Raw genomic sequence first — 21,150 nt, forward strand, 5'->3', positions numbered from 1 at the left:
GTTACACTAACGTGGTGGGTTCTCTTGCTTATACAGCAAAATAATCGGTGCGCGAGAAAAAAATTATTTTAGCATACCCCTTGTACACACCGATTTAAGGAAAATGAGCTGGAGCTGTCCACATGATGTACTTATTTTACCTGCGAGTATGATCAACAAAAATGTGTCCCAGCCGCTTAGTGGTATTCGGGATTATGCCAGTATTGCATATGTGCCTGTTGTCTAAAATAATTGAATTTTGAAAATGCTCGCAGGGATCTGATGTGCATATCTGCAGTTTATGGATACATGTAAAATACTCAGCATCAAGTGCAAGTGAACGGTCCCACAAGCCCGGCTCGATCATGCAAATAGATTCGCTGCACAAATTTGTGACCAGAAAAGACATTCCACGTGAAATGGCATGCAAGGAAGTGTTGAAAATATTGCACAGTTAATAAAACGCCTACGCTATTAATATAGGGTTGATGCACTCGTTATGCTAAACGGAGGTGAGGCGTGCAGACAGGACACAAGAGTAGAGTATTTACAAGCAAACAACACGAGCGCCGGCCACTTCTCTACTCTTGTGTCCTGTCTGCACGCCTCACCTCTGTTTTGCATAAGGAATCGTTACCAACTAGCTCAGCTTTCTGTCATTCTAAGTCTCGATGCACTAGATTTCGTCCGCATTAGGCACTTGCCTCTTGATTAATTCGTGGCACAGAAATACTCGGCATCAGGATGTTTTTCTGCTGTGGCCTTTGTTCAAGCATGATTGTTCAAAGTGCAACAATTAAACAGATTCTTTGAGTTGCTTGTGGCTTCGCCAGTACAATTTCGGTGCGCTAGTCCGCCTGTCCAGCAATTTCCTACTGAAGGGAAACCTGCATGCAAATAAAAACACCGCTCCGCATGCAGAAAAATGCTCTACTGTGACGCTTCTCAAACGATTGTGATGCACCACAAGAGCTGCCTACTCGCGTGATGTTCTCAACAAGGAGATACATTGGTTTACTTACATGTGAAGGTATATGCCAGAGCACTTCGGGGCTTCGGTGCCACATAAGGCACGAGTTTGCCATAGCGTCCAATGTCGATGCGCGATCGCATGTCAAACCTAAACTGTACGAAACTACTGCGCATCCAAAAAACAGATTCGAAACCGAAATTTGCGTCATCCTTTATTGCATGAATGCGTACATTGTGATTTACATAAGTCACGGAGTTAACGATCACTTTCTGTAAACTTAATATTAATGTACCACCTTCATAAAGCCATCAGGTATGCGTTTTTAGATGACAAAGCATAAGGTGACCTGTACTCCTTTTCAGCTCTTTCAATAGTAATTGCGCTGGCCACATTGACCAGTAGCAACAGGGCGGCGCCCTAGAGGTTCCCACTTTTCCGGCCCAGCTTTTCCTCTAGAGTTGTTCTACTAACTCTATGGTAAATTAGGTGCCCAAAGTAGGCATTCGATTGTGGCCAACATACTTTGCGATTTTTCATTCCGGTGCTCCGGCCCCACAAAGGAAAAGAATAGACGTTGCTGTGCCGCAGCGAATTGTCGTATGGTGAAAGTTCAATTTTGTTACTTCTTTTGCGGACAGTAATGGGCCACGGGAGGCTTCAGTTGCCGGATAGTCTGATTATATAGTATTGCGATAGCAAATATATGGACACTCCAGGCGCATTCCGGCCGTTGCCGTTGCGCTCATGTTTCGTATAAAGTCCAAGGGCGATAACATCCTGACCGCGCACCGCATGCTGTATGTTCGAGTGAAAGCGTAGGGAGGGGGATGGGGGCTGGAATGGTTGAGACGACGATGGTGGCTCAGTCTTGTGTGAGCAAAAGAGAAAAGCGGGGTGCAAGCGCGCCGCCTCCCGTCGCGCGCGATACATGGGAGGGAGTAGATGGAATGGGGATGGTATCTACGATTCTGTGAATCTCTGATTGCGCAACATGTTTATTTGCCTTGTTTGACGCATTGTATACAATGACTTTTTTTTAGATACGTAGATTTATTGGAGACTTATACGTATATTTAAATATCTTGTTGCGGGGTTTCGTGTATACGTGCAATGACCTGAGTATCCAGTGACACTTTTTTGCCTTTTATCAAGCTGTATCTTCGCATTTGTATATTTCATTGTATCTTCGCATTTCTAATGTACGAGGCGAGTAAAATGAAAGTGAGCCAACCCACCCCGCGCCATAATTTTTAGGTCCATTATCTGCGAGGCTTGCACGTGACACAGAGGCAAAGTGACACGGAGGGGCGAGTATCAAGGTTGTTTAATGCTCTCATACACTGGGTTGAACATGGTTGCGTGACACAATGGACGCTCTAGAAGTTGAGCAGCGTGGTGCCCTGAGGTTTGTGAGAGCTGAAGGTTTTTTCCCAAAAAGAAATTAGTCGCCATATGGCCGCCGTGTACGTTCAAAATTTTATTTCATTGGCCACTGTGAAGCGTTCGAGCAAGCTATTAAAAGAATGACGTGAAAGTTGCAAAGATGATCCAAGGCCGGGCCAAAGCCATCGTGCAATCACCCCTAACAAAATTGCAAAGGTTTACGAGCTGATGAGACAAAAACGGAGGATAAGCATCGATGAAGTGGCAGAGCGTGTGAACATCAGTCACGGTTCGGTTCACGCCATAATTCAAGAACATCTCGGTTATGCGCTCTTGTATGCGCAATGGTTGCCCAAGATTTTGAACTACTACCAGAAGACTAAGAAGTTCAGCGCTGCCTTGACTCATCTGATCCGGTATCACATTAAGGGTGACGACTTCTTCTCTCCAATTGTGATCGGGGACGAACCATGGTGCCACTTCTACGAGCCTGAAACACCACAGCAAAGCTTACAGTGGAAACATTCGGATTCACCACCCCTAAGAAAGAAAAGGCCGTCATTTTCGCCGGGAAGGTGTTGATCACTTTATTATTTTTCGATCTTCAGGGGCCATTACTGATGGAATTTGCTAAATCTTGAGAGACTATCAATTTGTTTTGTTATTGTAAAACGCCAGATCGGCTGCGTGTCGCAATCAAGAACAAACTACGTGGAGAATTGACGAATGGGGTCATCTTGTTCCACGACAATGCCGTCCCCATGTCGCTGATGTGTTTAATACAAAACTGGAAATGTTCAAGTGGAAGACGCTTCAACATCCGCCATACAGCCCAGACCTGTCGCCTTGCGACTTCTACGTTTTGGAGCATTTGAAAAAAAAAACAGGTCAAGCGAACCAGATTCGTGTCGGACGATGGCGTGAAAGAGGCAGTTTCAGACTTTCTGAAGCAGCAACCCAAGGAATTTAATGAGACGGCAGTCACGCGACTCGTTAGACAACGGGACAAATGTCTAAATGCTCATGGAGACTACTTCTAAATAAGGCACCCAGTTTGTCGTATATCCGCATTGGCTGACTTTCATTTGACTCGCCCTCGTTTATATTGCAGAACTCCTGCTCTTTACACGTGCTCTCTGTTGGTTGCGGATATAATTTCGGTGCAATTACTCACGATACACGACCGGTGACAGCTGCTCCTGCGTAATACATTGGAACAAATGACAGCGTCATTGAGATATTTCACTGGCCGTTGCATATGTACAAGAATCTAAACAAGGTTCTTGAATGACAAAGTTTCATCACAATATTTGTCCTCAGCTTGTTAATTTCATGGCCTTTACATTTTTCATATCGGCGGCATGCACTGCCTTGCTGGTTTCGAACTGATATAGTTCTAAAGTTCCTGTGATATTTTATTTACTTATTAAATAGAGAAAAAACATGGAAGCATTCATATCGTTTATTTTGGGCACAATTTTTGGCACATATAAGTATATTCTTTTATGAAAAAAATACATATTTTACTTGTTTTGACAGTGCGTAGCGTTCAAGAATTCTTTTGCAGCATCTTCAGCAATGACAATGCAGTTATTATTCATGCATTTGATCGCCAGACAAATTGTTTGAGAGGAAGCTTTAGCTCGCGCCCAACTCCTACGCGGCCTATTCAAATACATGTAAAACGCAGAAACGCTTTTCTGTGATAACCCCCGGATCGCTTTTAATGAAATTTGTTGCATTTGAGAGAGGAAGTTAAATTCTAGTGTCTGTTGGAAGCGAAATTTTGATTTAGGGCCTGAACATTGTTTAAATATTTTGAAAACCTCGAAAGTTGAAAAAAAATATAGAAGCACGACGTCTACAAACTAATAGCTCTGCACCAAACACACATGTCGCTGTTCACTAAACGGCATCTATTATAACAGTCAAAGCGGACAAATTTGGTGTGTCAATTCGTATCTTACGTGAATTGGTTACGTTGAGTACAAGGATTCTGCGAAAGCCGTATTTCCATAATACTTAATTTCTTGAGATTCATGTGGAACATAGAAATTCTGTCCGCTGTAGATGTACTATTAGGTGAAATTCACAGAATTGTGATATCATTGTTCATTGCTAAGTTGCATAGTTTTAAACTCGACAGTTTAGATTTCTGAAAATTTGTGGTTTTGGGGAATTTTTATAAGGAATTGACAACCTAAATGGAAAATTCGAAACCAACAGTCACTAGAATTTGAGTTCCTTCTTTTAAATGCAACAAACCTCGCCAAATTTGGTGCATTGGTTGAGGAGAAAACCGAATTCTCGTTCTACATGTATTTAGATACGAGCACCTGAGCTAAAGCTTCCTCTTAAGGAGGAGACCGAGTTGCAGTGTGAGCCCCCCCCCCCCCCCCATCTCCCGAACGAAATATATGGCTACGCCATTGGATAAGAAGGTGCGTCTCTTAGCAGATAGGGGTTAAGCTTATTTTACAAACAACTCCTTGCCCGAGCCGCCGTCGCTGTTGACAGGTCCTCTGTTGCATATGAGTTAAACATTTACCCGGATGCTTTGGAAGAGTACGAGGAGTCGCCAGAGGTGTCCTGGTGAAACGGTTCAGCTCACCCACGATTGCACAACTTTGTGCAAGGGAAATTTTGAATCATACCGCTGGCGTCCGATCCTCTTAAATGCCAAGTATTTGACACGTCCACCAACGCCAGCGACATTTGGCAGCCATACAGGAGCTCTGAGGACGAGTTCCAAGCGCGGTTTCTGCAATGACTTATGGCTTTCACTTTACTTTAAGGGCTTGCCTTCTATGGTTGTGTGACATGCATCAAGTTCCCGATATGCGGTAATGTTTCATCGCGCGCCAATTTGAACGAGGGCTGAAGCCGGGAGTCGAGCACTCGATCGAGTGCTCATCAGCAGAATGCCTTTGCTACAGACCCACCGCGTCGTCTGCAACTCAGCGTTAGTTTCGTGGTTTCCTGGCTGGTTTTCTTTCGCAGGCTTCTCGCCTGACAGTGAAATGACGTCAGTGTTAAGCTGATTTCTTTCGTTCATCGTGTGACGATGGGTTTACCTGCTATCCCTCCCAGCAAAATGCAAAAAGAAAAAAAACACGCACGCTAACCCGTGCTCATTCTTACATAAACCACCATCTGCTTCACCGAAAGATCACAGCCGCCTCATCAATATGCACATACAAACTTCTCACAGCTCATAGTCGGATCTATACATAAGGTGTGACGGCAAGCGTAGCTACTGGGACGAAGTGTCCAGGCTGAGAATTAAAAAAAAACTTAAGCACAGTGTTAATTGTTGTAGTACCGTTCCCCTTCATGTGCACGTTTTACTTTGGTAGCCCACCGAGTGCATTAAGGCGAGTGCGAAAAGCCGCACGGAAGCGACATCATACAGACCTCCTTTAGACGCACGGTAAAAGTGGGCCCTAGCGCAAGTAAAGGCACACGAAGAGAAAGTACGGCTCTCGCAAGGCTGCAGATGGCGCAGTGAAAGAACGGATCAAAAGACGGTTGTGGAGGCTCTCACCTTAACGAGGGCTGCAAGCCCGAGGCCGCTGACTTTTCTTCGAAGCTTCTTGTAGGTATCGAAATGTGGTTCGTTTGCCGTATTTCGAGCTCCTCAACACGAACCTTTGCTGCCCATCATTAGTGCCTAACCTCTGCTGGAAGCCTCATACGCAAGTCATCCTAACGAGGCGGCAGGCGAGCGGCGTAGAGGCAAATGAAGAAAGGAATATTCACTACAAGAAAAAAAAAATGCGAAGGGCCACTCCATGAGGAATTGCTTTAGTGCTACTCAGAACAGCACCTGGCAACAGTGACGACGTTATTCCGACAACGACGTCGGCACCGCGACGATAACAACGACGACACGACGTCGACAAATGATGGCCGACGACAAGGTGACGATTATTACGACGATGACGGCACCGCAACGATGACCACGGTGACAGTACTTGAGTTAAAGTCGCTCGCATAAACCAGGTGTTCTGAGAAAGCACAAAAGTGCCTTCACTGCCTTCTGAGCCAATGATCGGTGGGGACGGGGCCCTAGTACTATCTGTTCATTCAGAGGACGATCATCGAATTTCCTCAATGTGTTGGACAAAGATTACATTTGTGCTTGAAATTGAGGACAATGGCACAATAAGTGGTCAATGTTCTCCTCGCATCCGCAAATATCACATGCAGGACTATCAGCCATTCCAATTAGTGCTAAGTAGGCTTTCGTGAATGCAACTCCAAGCCACAACCGACGCCACAACCGACACAGAAGAGACGCCTCGCGTCGGTGCAGACCGGCCGGAGGTCTGAGTTGCAGTGACGGGTTTAGTCTGGGCAGTCTCGTGCGCCTTGTATGTGCTGTATTCCACTCTGCTTAGGAGACCATACGTGCTAGAATGCGAAGTTGTCTCGCGGAGTCGGTACTTGAGAGAGAAAAAAAAAAGACAACGGTGACGATGGCTTTGAAGGCTCAGACGTCGCTGACTCGTGCTGAATTACTGGGAGGTTTATAGCAACGTCTGCCATACAACGAAGTCAGCCCTTTGATGTTACAGACAGCACAGAAGCTTTGCAATCTGGCATTTACTCCAGCTCAGACAAATAAGTTGTATGCCAATTATCGAGAATATTATTTGGCAAGAAAAAAAAGCAATATACAGCCCAATTCCCAAGGAAATAAATATACACTTTATTTTCAAACGACTCCAAATCGTCCCTATTGGATCTACTTGGGTCTCCGGTTGTGGTCCAAAATCAAGCAACGAACACTCGGTCATCACAACTGGCAGAAAAAAATATTTAGCAGCGTTTTAGGCTGCTAAATATTACAAATATTATTGTATGCGCTACATTCAGCTCCCAACATTTCTGTAAAGCGGCCAACCTAAGCTAGGCGAAAGTTCATAAACTTCCTTAAATAATCCTGTGTATCCAGTTTTCGGGAACAGAAAAAGTTTAAGAGTAATTATTCTGGTATCATGGCTACGTGGTGATCGCTGGTAGCGCGAGGGCAAGGTAACTGTTGTCGGTAAACCTCAAATGAGGTCACGGCTATGTAGACCTTTCCATCGGGAAAAGTCCATACTGTATAGATCAGAGGTCTTCTCTGAACGCGCGAGCAGAAAGGCACGCGCTCCAGCTTCTGTGGTGATGTTCTGGGCATTTCATGCGTAATTACAGCAGCCCAGACGGAATTCTGACGATGCCCAGGGGGCTCGCGTTCGAAACGTAAATAGCCGAGACAGCATTCTCGCTCTGTTCACGTGACAGTGCCAGTGAGGTGGCCGTTCAATATAGAGGCACCGTCGTGCGCATTAAGGGGCAAGTTGATACTGTCGTGTATCCATCCATGGCAAGTCATGTTAAACTTTGCAAATTCGCTTGAAACGTTTAGTCTTCAGATAGAAATCATATACGCGATAACGGGGATTCCCTTGACAGTCGTTAATGGTTATGCAATTTAAAACTCGATTTGGCACGCTTACTTGATCTTGACTGCGGACCAGGCACGTACCCAAGGGGGGGCCCGGGGGGGCCCGGGCCCCCCTCGAAATACAGCGGCGTACCTCCCCCCCTCCCCCGTCTCCGCTCATGCCACTAATTATCACACACATTCCTAAAGCGCCGCCAAATCAATCTTGAGGCTTGGCAGGTATTCGGTGGTCAAGATTTTGCTGCCTTTTTCAATCCTTTAGGAGGGCGGTAGTTATCGGCATCTCCTGGGGTGTGAAGGGCAGTTTTCTCACCGATACGGTGCCCGCGCGATTAATTCTCGATGCGTTGAATTGTCCCCATCTATTCAACGATCATGAGCATCGCTCTTGCTTCATAAGTTCAACTTTTTTTGTTTAGACTGATCCAGGGATGAAGAAAGCGATTTGGTTCGTAGTCAGCTGGTCTGTATGCTTCTAGAACGTGTTGCGGCCGGAGAAAACGCCAACTGCGTTTAATTTTTTATTTTGCTTCATCATTTACTTGAGTAACGGCTCGCCGCGATGGTTGCAGATCCCCTGGAACCATATACCCCCATCTGTACATCTTATATGCTGTAATTAACATATGATGTGATAATAATAAACTGATTTGATTTGATATGGGTTAGATAAGGTGGGAAATAATATAATGCGAAACAGCATCTATCATAAAACTCTAATAATAATATTTGGGGTTTTACGTGCCAAAACCACTTTCTGATTATGAGGCACGCCGTAGTGGAGGACTCCGGAAATTTTGACCACCTGGGGTTCTTTAACGTGCACCTAAATCTAAGCACACGGGTGTTTTCGCATTTCGCCCCCATCGAAATGCGGCCGCCGTGGCCGGGATTCGATCCCGCGACCTCGTGCTCAGCAGCCCAACACCATAGCCACTGAGCAACCACGGCGGGTTCATAAAACTCTGCAATAATGGTTAAACCCATAACCAATATGACTGTCACCCGTTACGTCTGGTTTTTCTTTAATTGTACAGCACTTTTCCTGCAACATTGGCAACTGGAAACAAGACTCGCAAGATGAGAAATTAAGCAATCAACTGAGGGAGAGAGCCAGGGCAACAGCCAAACTGGAAGGAAAAGCGAAAATTAACAAATTTAACCGTTGTTTGTGAAAATATTTATGGATCAAGAATTGAAAAATTATAGGTCCATTAGCTCACTCCCAGTATTATATAAAATATTCACCAAGATAATTTGCATTAGAATAAGGGCAACACTTGACTTCAGCTAACCAAGGGAACAGGCTGGCTTCACGAAGGGATACTCTACAATGGATCGCATCCAGGTCATCAAGTAGGTAATCGAGAATTCTGCAGGGTACAATCAGCCTCTCTATATGGCTTTCATAGATTACGAAAAGGCATTTGATTCATTAGAGATACCAGCTGTCATAGAGGCATTAAGTAATCAAGGAGTACAGACCGGTTACGTAACCATCTTGGAAAATATCTACAGAGATTCCACGGCCACCTTAATTCTACAAAAGAAAAATAGGAAGATACCTATAAAGAAAGGGGTCAGACAAAGAGACACCATCTCTCCAATGCTATTCGCTGCGTGCTTGGAAGAAGTATTCAAGCTATTAAACTGAGAAGGCTTAGGAGTAAGGATCGACGGCGAATACCTCAGCAACCTTCGGTTTGCCGATGACATTGTACCGTTCAACAACACTGGAGACGAGTTGCAACAAATTATTGAGGACCTTAACAAAGGGTGTGTAAGAGTCGGGTTGAAGATTAATATGCACAAGACAAAGATAACAATGAATAGCCCGTGTTAAGAACGGCCTAGCTGAGGTGCAAGTTTTGCCAGCCAGTTGCGACGGCGGCGGCAACATTTGTTGGAACGCCACCGTTACGCTCTAGCCTCGTCGCCGTTGTGACTCAATGCGATCAGCGGACCAAGTATTGTTACTGAGCTGCCACAGCCGCCCTGGTCTGCCGCGAGCGGGGGAGTGCTCGCGGGAACCGAGTTAAAGGCTCCTTCCCACGCACCATTCAAGACGCAAGACAATGGGCACCCGGCCGCATTGCATGGGTCAGCTCGGGGAATGAAAGGCACCTTTCCTGACACAAGCCCCGAGTTCTACGAAGTCCGTCTGACGTCGGCTCCGGACCGCGAACGTCGCGCAAGGAAGTGTGTGTGTGGGTGTGTGTGTGTGTGTAAACCGTCCCGCAGAGAGGCGGCTTGTTTACGATAACTGGTCGGCCGTTTCCGTCACCTGGGTATCAAGGGAGGACCGCATGTTTATAAACCGCTGTTGTGCGGCTGCTCAGTACACTCTCTCAAGCAGTCATGTTAGACTGATGTACTCTCTCAGGCAGTCATGTTAGACTGATGTACTTTTTCAAGCAACCATGTTAGACTGATGACCCGCATGTAGATACTGTAAATAAACCCATATTCCTCGTTCTCGATGTGAAGCAGTCCTTCCCTTCATCAACGTCCTCGGCGTGAATAAGTTAGAAGATAGCTGGCCCATGCCGTCGTCCAATTCATGCCGGACTCCAATACGAGCGATGGGATTGAGCCCCCAATCCTGACAACTTGCTGACAGCGGTGAGATAGACTTTGCGACGTGGTGCTGTGTCTGCGGTGAGTGCTTGGTTCTTGCTTCGACTCCCTAGGCTTCATTTTGTGGTTGTTCTGTTTAGAACAGTAGGGAAGCTAGATTGTTGAGTGTTAGCTAGGTTGTGTTTTCCTAGCTAGATTTAGCGAGCAGGACCAAGGCAGTAAAGCAGCAATCATGGAGTTACGAGTACTGCTGAGAGACGAATTGTTGATTGTTGGTGAGGAACTGGGTCTAGATGTACGCAAGGAAATACTAAAATCGGAATTATTGGAGCTAATTTCCAAACAAGCCAGTGAGGAAGAAATTGAAATGGGATTGTAACTTCTAAAAAAAAAACATAGAAACGGGAAAGAGAAGAACGGGAAAGAGAAAAACGAGCGAGAGAGGAACGCGATAAAGATCGCAAGTTAAGAAAAATGCAACTGGAACTTGAAAGCAAACGTTTGGAGTTGTCTCAAGGAAGTGAAGGGGCTCTGGGACGATCAAGTGAGGCAGAATCATACCGCATGGACAGGCTATTGAAGCCATTTGACGTCTGGACCGACATAGGCTTCTTCCTAAGCAATTTTGAAAGGACTTGCGAGAAGTTAACTTCGGCCCGAGTACATGGCCACAGCGGTTGCTGTCTATGTTGCCGTGTGAGACGGCGGAATTAATCGCCAGACTGAGTGCACAGGATGCATATGATTATGCAAAAGTTAAGGCTAGTCTCCTGAAGAAGTACCGCCTTTCAGCCGAAGCTTTTCGGCAAAGGTTTAGGAGCACAGGCAAGAAAGATAGCCAGGGGTATCCGGAGTTTGCGTACGGCTTAAATGCCAACCTAGTCGAGTGGCTGAAAAGCGCGGAAGCGTACGACAGCAGAGACATGATCATTGAATGCATGTGTCTAGAGCAGTTTTACAAAAGCATCCCCCAAGCTGTGAAACTGTGGGTGCTAGACAGAGGGAATGTAAACACTATGGAAAGGGCGGCTGAATTAGCCGAAGAGTACGCAACGCGTAGAAAGTTGAACGCCGATGAGGGAAACTGAGACGGTCGAAATGGACCACGGAAACCATTTCGGTTCAAAAAGGGTTCGCAGACTAGACGACCGGAGCCTGTAGACGTGGAGGAAAAGCCCGGATAGAGAGTCACTGGCAGCCGAGCAAAAGAATGATGAGAGCTTAGCTAAATTACAGCACACAGCTAAAGAAGGCATTGCTAGGCGCAACGTGACGATACATGAGAGAGGAGGATTGTTGTATCGGCACTACAGACATCGAAAGGGTAGGATTTTAGATAAGTTAGTCGTACCTACTAAGTACAGGGAGGACCTTTTGAGTCTCTGTCATGGAAATCGGTGGTCCGGCCACCTAGGCACAAACAAATCAAAAGAAAGATCGATTATGGAATACTACTGACCTGGCTGTTTCAAAGGCGTAGAAAACTTTGTAAGATCATGCGACGCCTGCCAGCGCTCGAGTAAACCAGGAGAGACGTGGGAAGCTCCACTAAAGACAGTGCCCTTAATAACAGAGCCTTTCAGACGACTTGTAATAGACACGGTAGGGCCTCTACCAAAAACAAAATCAGGTTACAGGTACTTGTTTACCATGCTGTGTCCGGCTGCAAAGTTTCCAGAAACAATCCCTCTGAAAGATCTCAGCCCACCAAAGTAGTAGACGCGCTTTTGACAGTATGTGCACGGGTTGGGTTTCCAGCCGAAATTCAGGCGGATCAAGGATCAGAATTCACCACCTCACTGACTTCCACATTCTTGCAAAAGTGCGAGGTAATGTTAATACACAGTTTCGTCTATCATCCTCAGTCAAACGGTGTAGAGAGGTGGCATTCAGTGATTAAGCGAGTTTCGCGTGCGCTCTCTTACGAGCACAAGGATGTCTGGGAGAACTGTCGGCCGGCAACTTTGCTTGCTTTGCGAACGGTTCCACATGAAGCGACAGTGTTCTCGCCATCAGAACTGGTGTATGGGAGGACACTCCGTTCTCCACTATGGATGTCAAGAGAGATGTGGGAGGAAAGAGGAGAGAGTCCTACTTTGGTTGAATACGTGCTAAATTTGCTGGAAGGGCTAAGTGCAACCCAAGAACTAGTGGGAAAGAACATGGGAGTAGCTCAAAAGAACGCCGAATTCTATTACGACAAGAATGCGAGGCTTCGTACGTTTAACGCTGGAGACCAGGTAATGATCCTCAAACCTTCAAGAAAGAACAAGCTTGAAGTTCACTGGGACGGGCCTGTTAAAGCGTTGCACAAACTTTCAGATACTAACTATGCTCTGAAAATGCCCGGTCGCAGGAAGGAGGTGGGGATATATCACTGCAATTTGATGAAGCCGTATGTAGAGCGGAGCGGAGTCGTTAACTATACCATCAAAGAGCAGGATGGCACTAGTACCAAGTTTGAGGAGCATAGGGCGACCTCCAACTCTGAAATCGGCCTAGAAGAAGTAGTAAAACATTCGGTAAGCTCGCACGCTCTAAGACCCGACGAGCTAGATGAGCTAAAAGAGGTGTTAGGGGAATATCTCGACAGATTCAGCGATCGGCAGGGTAGAACCGAACTAATAACGCATAAAATAGAGCTGACATCAACCGAACCCGTAAGATCAAAACCTTACATGCAGGGTGTCCCCAAGACAAAGAGAAATTCTGGAGGCAGAGTTACAGCGCATGCTAGCCCGCTGAGAGGGACCACATGTAACCGCTAATACTGGTAGAAACCCCTAACAAAGACCCTCGTCGTTGTGTTGACTACAGGAAGGTAAATGCCATCACTAGGGATCAGCTGTACCCGATACCCAATATTGAGGAACGAAGTGAAAGAGTTAGCGCTGATAATACATTTCAACAATAGATCTCGTGCGGGGGTAATGGCAAGTTCCCTTTTCAGAAAGTGCCAGCCGATATGCCGCATTCATCTCACCTGTAGGCTCTTTTCGCCCTCTCGCACTCAGCTTTGGGCTGAAGAACGCGCCGTTTCGCGTCTCTAAGTTAATGAATATTGTCCTAAAAGACTTGCAGGAGTTCGCCTAGCCATATCTTGATGATGTAGCAATTTTTTCGGACAGCTGGGAACAACACGTATCGCACCTCAAACAGGTGTTCTCACGGTTGAGGGAAGCCGGCTTAACGATGAAAGCGGAAAAGTGTAGATTTGGTTGTTCGCAGGTTACTTATCTGGGCTATGTTGTCGGCCAGGACACGAGACGGACGGCCATGCTGAAAATAGCTACGATTGGAGAATTTTCTCAGCCGCGCACGAAAACAGACATTCGTTCATTTTTGGGACTTATGGGGTACTATCAACGGTACATTCCGAATTACTCGCAAATGGCAAGTACTTTAACGGACGCCCTCCGAAAGGGAGCACCGAGTAGCGTACACTGGGATAAAGACAAAGGGAACGCTTCTTAAAGTTGGAAAACGCTATTGGTATCTCGTCCTGTGCTTCGCGCGCCAGACTACACAAAGGAATTCATAGTCCAATGCGACGCAAGCAACAGAGGTACGGGCTTGGTGTTTAGCCAGGTCGGCGACGATAACGAGGAGCATCCTATCCTCTATACCAGCCGTAAACTAAATGTAAGAGAGGAAGCCCACAGCGCTTCAGAGAAGGAATGCGCCTGTTTAGTTTGGGCGGCCCAGAAGTTGTCGTGTTGCTTGTACGGAGCGACGTTCATCTTCGAGACCGACCACTGTCCTCTGACGTGGCTCAATCAAATGTCACACAAGAATGGCCGCTTGCTCCGATGGAGGCGCACTCTCCAAGAGTACAACTTGTCAGTTAAAAATAAGAAGGGAAAGTTGCATAGCCATGCGGATGGGTTGAGCAGGCTAATTTGAATTCTGCGTTTAAGGGTCCCGCCTAAATTTTAGGATTATTATTGTTAATTTTGTTAAGCCAAGAAGATCCCTCTCATTTAGCGGGATTCCATCCAAGATTGCTGAATTTGTCAGCACGAAAGTGTTTCAAAAATTGGCATAGCGAAATGCAGCATTTTTGTTTCTGCACTTATATTTTCTTTGAAGCCTAGCGGGTCTGAAGTGGGAGCCAAGGTACGTCATCTCGGCGCAGAGCCGTGTTGTGGGCTTCGTTTTGAAGTTGCCTGTCCTTGGATGTCTTGGGGCGGTGGCATCATTAAACAAGTGGTTGTGGCGGTCCAAGGCATCACCCCCTGGCGACCAGTCGTTCTCTTCCTGCCCAGCGGTTATAAGCGCTGGACAATCGAAATTTTTCGGGCCATGGATGCGCTGTTAAGAACGGCCTAGCTGATGTGCAAGTTTTGCCAGCCAGTTGCGACGGCGGCGGACCTTTTGTTGGAACGCCACCGTTACGCTCTAGCCTCGTCGCCGTTGTGACTGAATGCGATCAGCGGACCAACTATTGTTACTGAGCCGCGACCGCCGCCCTGGTCTGCCGCGAGCGGGGGAGTGCTCGCGGGAACCGAGTTAGAGGCTCTTCCCACGCGCCGTCCAAGACGAAAGACAATGGGCACCCGGTCGCGCTGCAGGGGTCAGCTCGGGGAAGAAAAGGCACCTTTCCTGACACAAGTCCAGAGTTCTACAAAGTCCGTCTGACGTCGGCTCCGGACCGCGAACGTCACGCAAGGAAGTGTGTGTGTGGGTGTGTGTGTACGTAAACCGTCCCGCAGAGAGGCGGCTTGTTTACGATGGCTGGTCGGCCCTTTCCGTCACCTGGGTATCAAGGGAGGACCGTGTGTTTATAAACCGCTGTTGTGCGGCTGCTCAGTACACTATCTCAAGCAGTCATGTTAGACTGATGTACTCTCTCAAGCTGTCATGTTATACTGATGTACTTTCTTGAGCAATCATGTTAGACTGATGACCTGCATGTAGATAGTGTAAATAAACCCATATTCCTCGTTCTCGATGAGAAGCAGTCCTTCCCTTCATCAACGTCCTCAGCGTGGATAAGTTGGACGACGGCATGGTCCAGCTACCTTCTAATTCATGCCGGACTCCAATCTTGACAACGGGTTACGAGCGATGGGATTGAGCCCCCAATCCCGACACCCGGCAAGAGAAGAATTCAGGATCGCCAGTCAACCTCTATAGTCTGTGAAGGAGTACGCTTACCTAGGTCAATTAATCACAGGCAACCGTGACCATGAGAAGGAAATACATAGAATAAAATTGGGTTGGATCGCACACGGCAGACATTGTCAGCTCCTGACTGGAAGCTTACCATTATCTTGGAAAAGGAAGATGTGCAATCAGTGCATTTTACCGGTGCTAACATATGGGGCACAGATTTCGACACTGACAAAGAAGCTCGAGAACAAGTTAAAGACCGCGCAAAGAGCGATGAAACGAAGAACGCTAGGCATAACGTTGAGACGAAAATAGCGGTCTGGATCGGTGAGTAAACGGGTATAGCCGATATTCTAATTCACATTGAGAGAAAAAATGGAGCTGGGCAGGTGATGTAATGCGCAGGCCAGATAAACGTTGGACCATTAGGGTGACAGAATGGGTACCAAGAGAAGGGAAGCGCAGAAGAAGACGGCAGTAGACTAGGTGTGGCGATGAAATTAGGATATTCGCGGGCGCTTGTTGGAATCGGTTGCCGCAGGACAGGGGTAATTGGAGATCGCAGGGAGAGGCCTTTGTCATGCAGTGATCACAAAAATATGATGATAATGATGATGATGATGATGATGATGATGATGATGATATTTTAGTTAGAAGGGAACCAGAGAAGACGCCACCGGAAGGGCAGAGTAATACCGTGTGTTTTGAATGACGCTTCTGCAGTCATCAGTCGAGTCGTCTGATGTAGCCACTTCTCTGTTGTGCTAATGTTGTTGTTTTCACGGTGCCCGCACTACGTCTAGAACCGCAGAGTCCTGCGCTCTACGCCGTTGTACGAGCCTCAGGGCGTCGCAACTGTGACGCAGCTTCCCATATAGCAGCACGAGTCGGTTTTGGCACTGAACTTGGTAGAGCAGTAAACGAGGGATCCAAAAGAACTGTGATCTTTCCGCAATATTTTTCTATAGTTCCTTCAGAGCTAATGAAAATAAAACGCTACCAGAAATCTTTATTTTACACTTTCGCTTCTGTATTTGTTCTTGGCAGTGTTCTCCCTGCGTTTCTTTCATTCGTGAGGCCATTTGATGTAGTTCGTTGTTTGCCAAGTAAATGAAAGGTGTATCTCACAGGCTTACCTGTGAGATACATCGTATTTGATTTATCTTTTGCGGTTGATGCGTTTTAATGGCGAATGGTGGACATTATTCACAGTTGTAGTAGTAAAGGTACCCCCCTCCCTCATTTCCGGAGAAAAGTTACTTTGGGTGCCCCCCCCCCCGAAAAAAATCCTAGGTACGTCCCTGCTGCTGACAAACATATTCTAAAGAGATGAATTATTGCAGTTCTCTTAAAACTTATTCATAAATGGCAGCGGTTACAAGTTTCAGACCCAGCGACGTCCTTTTCTATCTTCCTTAGCTTTTTAATTTGATTTTCAGTCCAGCTGTTCAAACTCGTCTTAGCTATGAACTAACTTACTTAGTTAAATACTATTCAGCAAAGGATTCGTTGGAAACCGGTGCACTTACTTGTATGCATGCTTATCACAAGGCCACGCGTCAATGTCCATCAAGTTCATTGTCACGGCGCCGCGATGATTACATTGTGTGGCCTCATTGTGCTGCTACTAACATATTAGAAACACAAGCGTACCCTATCTCAAGTATATGCTTACATCAGTGCTATTTCATACATCGATTGACCTCTCACAATCATAGTAAATGTGTACTCGCGGATGAAAAAGAAGGTAAGCTACTTTTTTTATCGTAACATCCGCTAAAACATTACAGAGGGCAAGAAACTTGCAGCTTGCTTCCAAGTATAAAAACTCAGAACAGTTCCAGAGCTTTACACAGTGGCCGTCAAGGCAGAAACGGAGACCAAATCAAGCCTGCATCTTCATCGTAAGTTGACCTCAGGTTCTAGCAAATTGTTGTTCTGTTTAAATTTCAGCCCTGTATGCTTTTCAGACACACAAACTGTCGCTGAAGAGACTGAAGGCAAAAAGATACTTCGTTTTCCCAGGAAATTTTTTACAACACTAAAACGCGCTACAATTTACCCTGCTAATGTCGTTCTGTAAAATACTGTTTCATTCGTAGCACAATATCAGTAATATTATTTGCCTAAATATTTTATCTTTTCAAAGAACTTGTCGCGTGTTATACGGACTCTTTATGTCCGTCGAACGTAATATTTAAAGGACGGTACTTACTGAATAAAATATTACTATATGGAATACAGATGGATAATTTAAAAGAAAAGGCACTTGTCGTCTAGCGACTAAAACAAAAAGAAAAAATACTTTGTGGAGGGGGTCGTTCAGTTGGAGAAATCAATCGCCAATCCACTGTAATGTACCAGATAAAGAGATAACAGCGAATTTTTCGAAAGAATAGAAATCCTGGAGACTAGCAGAGAAAATCAAAAATTCTGCCATCACAAGAACGGTCGCTGTACCGCGATACATGGCGTACGGCTTACGTAGCAATTGTCGTTAGTGTGTGTCAGCTGCGCGTCAGAAAACAACAACAGCAACTTCCTTATCTTTAATAGAGTTCCAGGGTTAGCCCACACAGGCTTCCTGAGGTGCAACCAAAATCTTCATTCATAAGTGCATTTTTTTGCAGTGCCTCCTAGAGGTGGTATGGCCTCAGGAATTTCTATCAACTTGCGTGCTTTTCTTTGCCGCCGCATGAGAAGCCAACAAACACTGAAACCAAGGACAACATAGAATAAATTGTGCTTAATAAATGAGATAAAGAAACGATAAATTAATGGAAATTAAAGTGGATGAAATAACAACTTGCCGCACGTGGGAACCGAACCCACAACCTTCGCATTTCGCGTGCGACGCTCTACCAATTGAGCTACCCCGGCGGCGTTTCCCCATCCACTTTCTTGGGTATTTATGTGACCTAGTAGAACCAAGGTATGTGACGTAGTAGCCAAGGTATGTGAGTGGTGGCGCTGTTTAACTCTCCCAGCGTTCTACTAGTACACATAAGTACCCAAGAAAATGGATGGGGAAACAGCGCCGCGGTAGCTCAATTGGTAGAGCATCGCACGCGGAATGCGAAGGTTGTGGGTTCGGTTCCCACCTGCGGCAAGTTGTTTTTTCATCCACTTTAATTTCCATTAATTTGTCGTTTCTTTATCTCATTTATTAAGCACAAGTAATTTCCCCTATGTTGTCCTTGGTGTCAGTGTTTGTTGGCTTCTCATGATATGACTAATAAAAATCGGGACCCTCGGTTAACCCCCTCTCTTCTCGTTCTTTGCCGCAGGCCATTCGCCATGAACTCCTACGTTATCTTGGCACTCGTTATTCTGGGGCACCTGTGTCGTAAGTACCAACACTGTGCAACTCGCACGCATCTGTGCTTTCTTCTTCGTTCAAATGCATACATTCAGTGTTCCCTCTAGATTTAGTATAGCGGATATTTTCTCTTCCTGGAGACATAGGAAACCTGAGTTCAAATTTTTTCTTTATGTTTACAAGCATAATAATATTCGCAATTTCTCAGCCGGTGAGACACCGCGAGTGATTCCTCTCATGTTCTACAAAAGTTTTCGTGCCTGTGACTGCTTCTTTGTTTACAATATTTCTCTCTTTATTATTACTATTACATAAAAAGGAATAGTCGCACATTCCAGGTGATTAAATATTATTCCTTTATATTCATCTTAACAAAGGCCTAGGGCGCTATAGCGCAAAACTATTCCAAACTTTTCTATTCCAATTTTGCAATCAGCCTTTCGCGATTGGTGGAACATTTTTGGACCACCCTCCTTTCACCTGTCTGTCAGGCGACGTCACGAAAATCGCGATAGATCCCCATCTGATATAACGTGTACATACGGATTATGCATGATTTGACCGAACAAAAGAAAAATAGTTCTTTCTGATTCGACGCTTCTTCGCCATTACCTTCGGCCATTGGTTAAATGTTTTCGGGCTCCGCCCACTTCACCTTCCTCTCACGCGACGTCACAAAACCGCATGAACTCATCGCGTCAAAGTGACTTGTACGCGATAAAGAGGCATTAATATGCCGAACAAAACTGAATTTTCTTCTGAATAACCGCAGGCTGCCCCGTTCCGAAAGGAATAAAAGTTGGCTGCCGCCGATCGCTTAGGCACTGGCTACTCGCACCTGTCAAAGAGCATAGGTTTATTTGCGTGTAATAAAAGTTTATACGTGGTCGTGTAACATTTTCGAGCACTTTCGGCCCGTTTACGACCTCGTTCTGCCAACTCTCCTTTGCTGAGGATTCGTTTTAGCGTCATTCTTAAGCTTCCGTTGCATGCCGCCGCGACCGTCGACGAGCCACCGCAAGCTTAGTCAGGGAAAGCAGACCAATCGCATACGCCGCCGCCACCCTCTTCATCCGGTTATCGATTTTCAGTGTAGTGGCTATGCCCTATCGAATCCCTCTCCACTTGAGCGTGCTCCTCGCCTCTTGTGAGCCAGTTAGATAAGACAAGCCGCTCAGTGTAGGCAATGTTATTAGTTTTTCAAGCAAACAAAAGTGACCCCCTATGAACGAGGAGAGCGTTTGATTGGTCTGTTCAGAGAACCTGGCGGGTGACCGCCCGATGCTTGCGTCGGCGGTTACGTAAATTTGACGTCAGGAGATTGGAATAAAACACATTGGAATAGTTTTACGTTAAAGGGGCCCTAGTATACAACAACATTACTAGAAAGGCGACAATGGCTGTCTAATTAAGTATGTTGCCGTTAATCGAAGGGATGAAAGATTTATTTACCTTCATGCATACGTAAGTACTTCTCTCCCTTTCATTCCCTAAGCTTACTTTTCATGCACCATTTCGGTTTATTTAATACACGCAGTGCACGACTCCACAGGGCGACTGTAGTGAATAAGCGAATAGAATGCGTGCCCGCTATTTGACTTGCCCTCGATATCGCGCGAAGGACGCCTTAAGCACACTGGGTGGTTGCGACGCGAAGGGAATATTTTACTATCTCAGAACACTACGTCCAAGGCATTTCACCCGGCTCTCATGTACCGTAAGAATGCCGTCGTTTTACAGCAATATTGCCGTGGTGTTGTGCATTCCTTCCATTTGTGCACTGTCGTGACCGCTTCAAACACGTATCTATCACGATATACTTTCTGCCGAACTCTTTCCTCCTTCATTATTTTTTTCGCCGTCCTCACTGCATGTATTTGAATGCCAGCTTACGTGACATGCTTAATGTATTTCACTCGCTCGACGTTACAGAAATTCACGCAGCCACGCTGAGCAAGCCGGCAAGGAACGTAGACGAGGCAACAAAAGAACTCACGGAAAGGATTTCCCGTTCCCTCATGGAGCACCGTGAGGACATCATCGGTGCCTTCAAGACACTCGAAAAGTCTGTCGACAGCGTCGGCGATGAAACCGATGAGCACGCCATTCCGGCCGTAGTTGCGGCTGTCGCGGGGATCATCGCAAACGGCGCCATATCCGGCGCTGTCGGGGCTGCTGTCGGGAGCTTGCTTACAAAAGGCTGAATACAATAAATTGCATCTTCTCTATAAGAACGTATGCCTGATTATTTCCCAGTGAAATGAACTGTAACTTACATGAAACGTTTTGCGAGACTCAACCGCTCGTGATTCGCAGTGAAAAGTATTATTTAGGGCTCCATTTAGTTACCAC

At 46.0% G+C, this 21,150-nt stretch overlaps 1 protein-coding gene and 1 non-coding gene across 2 annotated transcripts; both read left to right on the plus strand.

Annotated features, from left to right (window-relative positions):
- The first annotated feature begins 17,347 nt into the window (after positions 1–17,347).
- Positions 17,348–21,020, plus strand: LOC142558227 (uncharacterized). Its single transcript, XM_075670384.1, has 3 exons — positions 17,348–17,383; positions 18,767–18,825; positions 20,731–21,020. The coding sequence occupies exons 2-3, from the start codon at positions 18,777–18,779 to the stop codon at positions 21,000–21,002; spliced, it is 321 nt and encodes a 106-aa protein (XP_075526499.1). The 5' UTR covers positions 17,348–17,383; positions 18,767–18,776; the 3' UTR covers positions 21,003–21,020.
- On the plus strand, positions 18,516–18,588 carry TRNAP-CGG (transfer RNA proline (anticodon CGG)). Its single transcript has one exon. It is a non-coding gene; the product is annotated as a tRNA-Pro (tRNA).
- Positions 21,021–21,150: the final 130 nt, after the last annotated feature.

Source organism: Dermacentor variabilis, chromosome 9, assembly GCF_050947875.1.
Source record: "Dermacentor variabilis isolate Ectoservices chromosome 9, ASM5094787v1, whole genome shotgun sequence".
Taxonomy (NCBI): Eukaryota; Metazoa; Arthropoda; class Arachnida; order Ixodida; family Ixodidae; genus Dermacentor; species Dermacentor variabilis.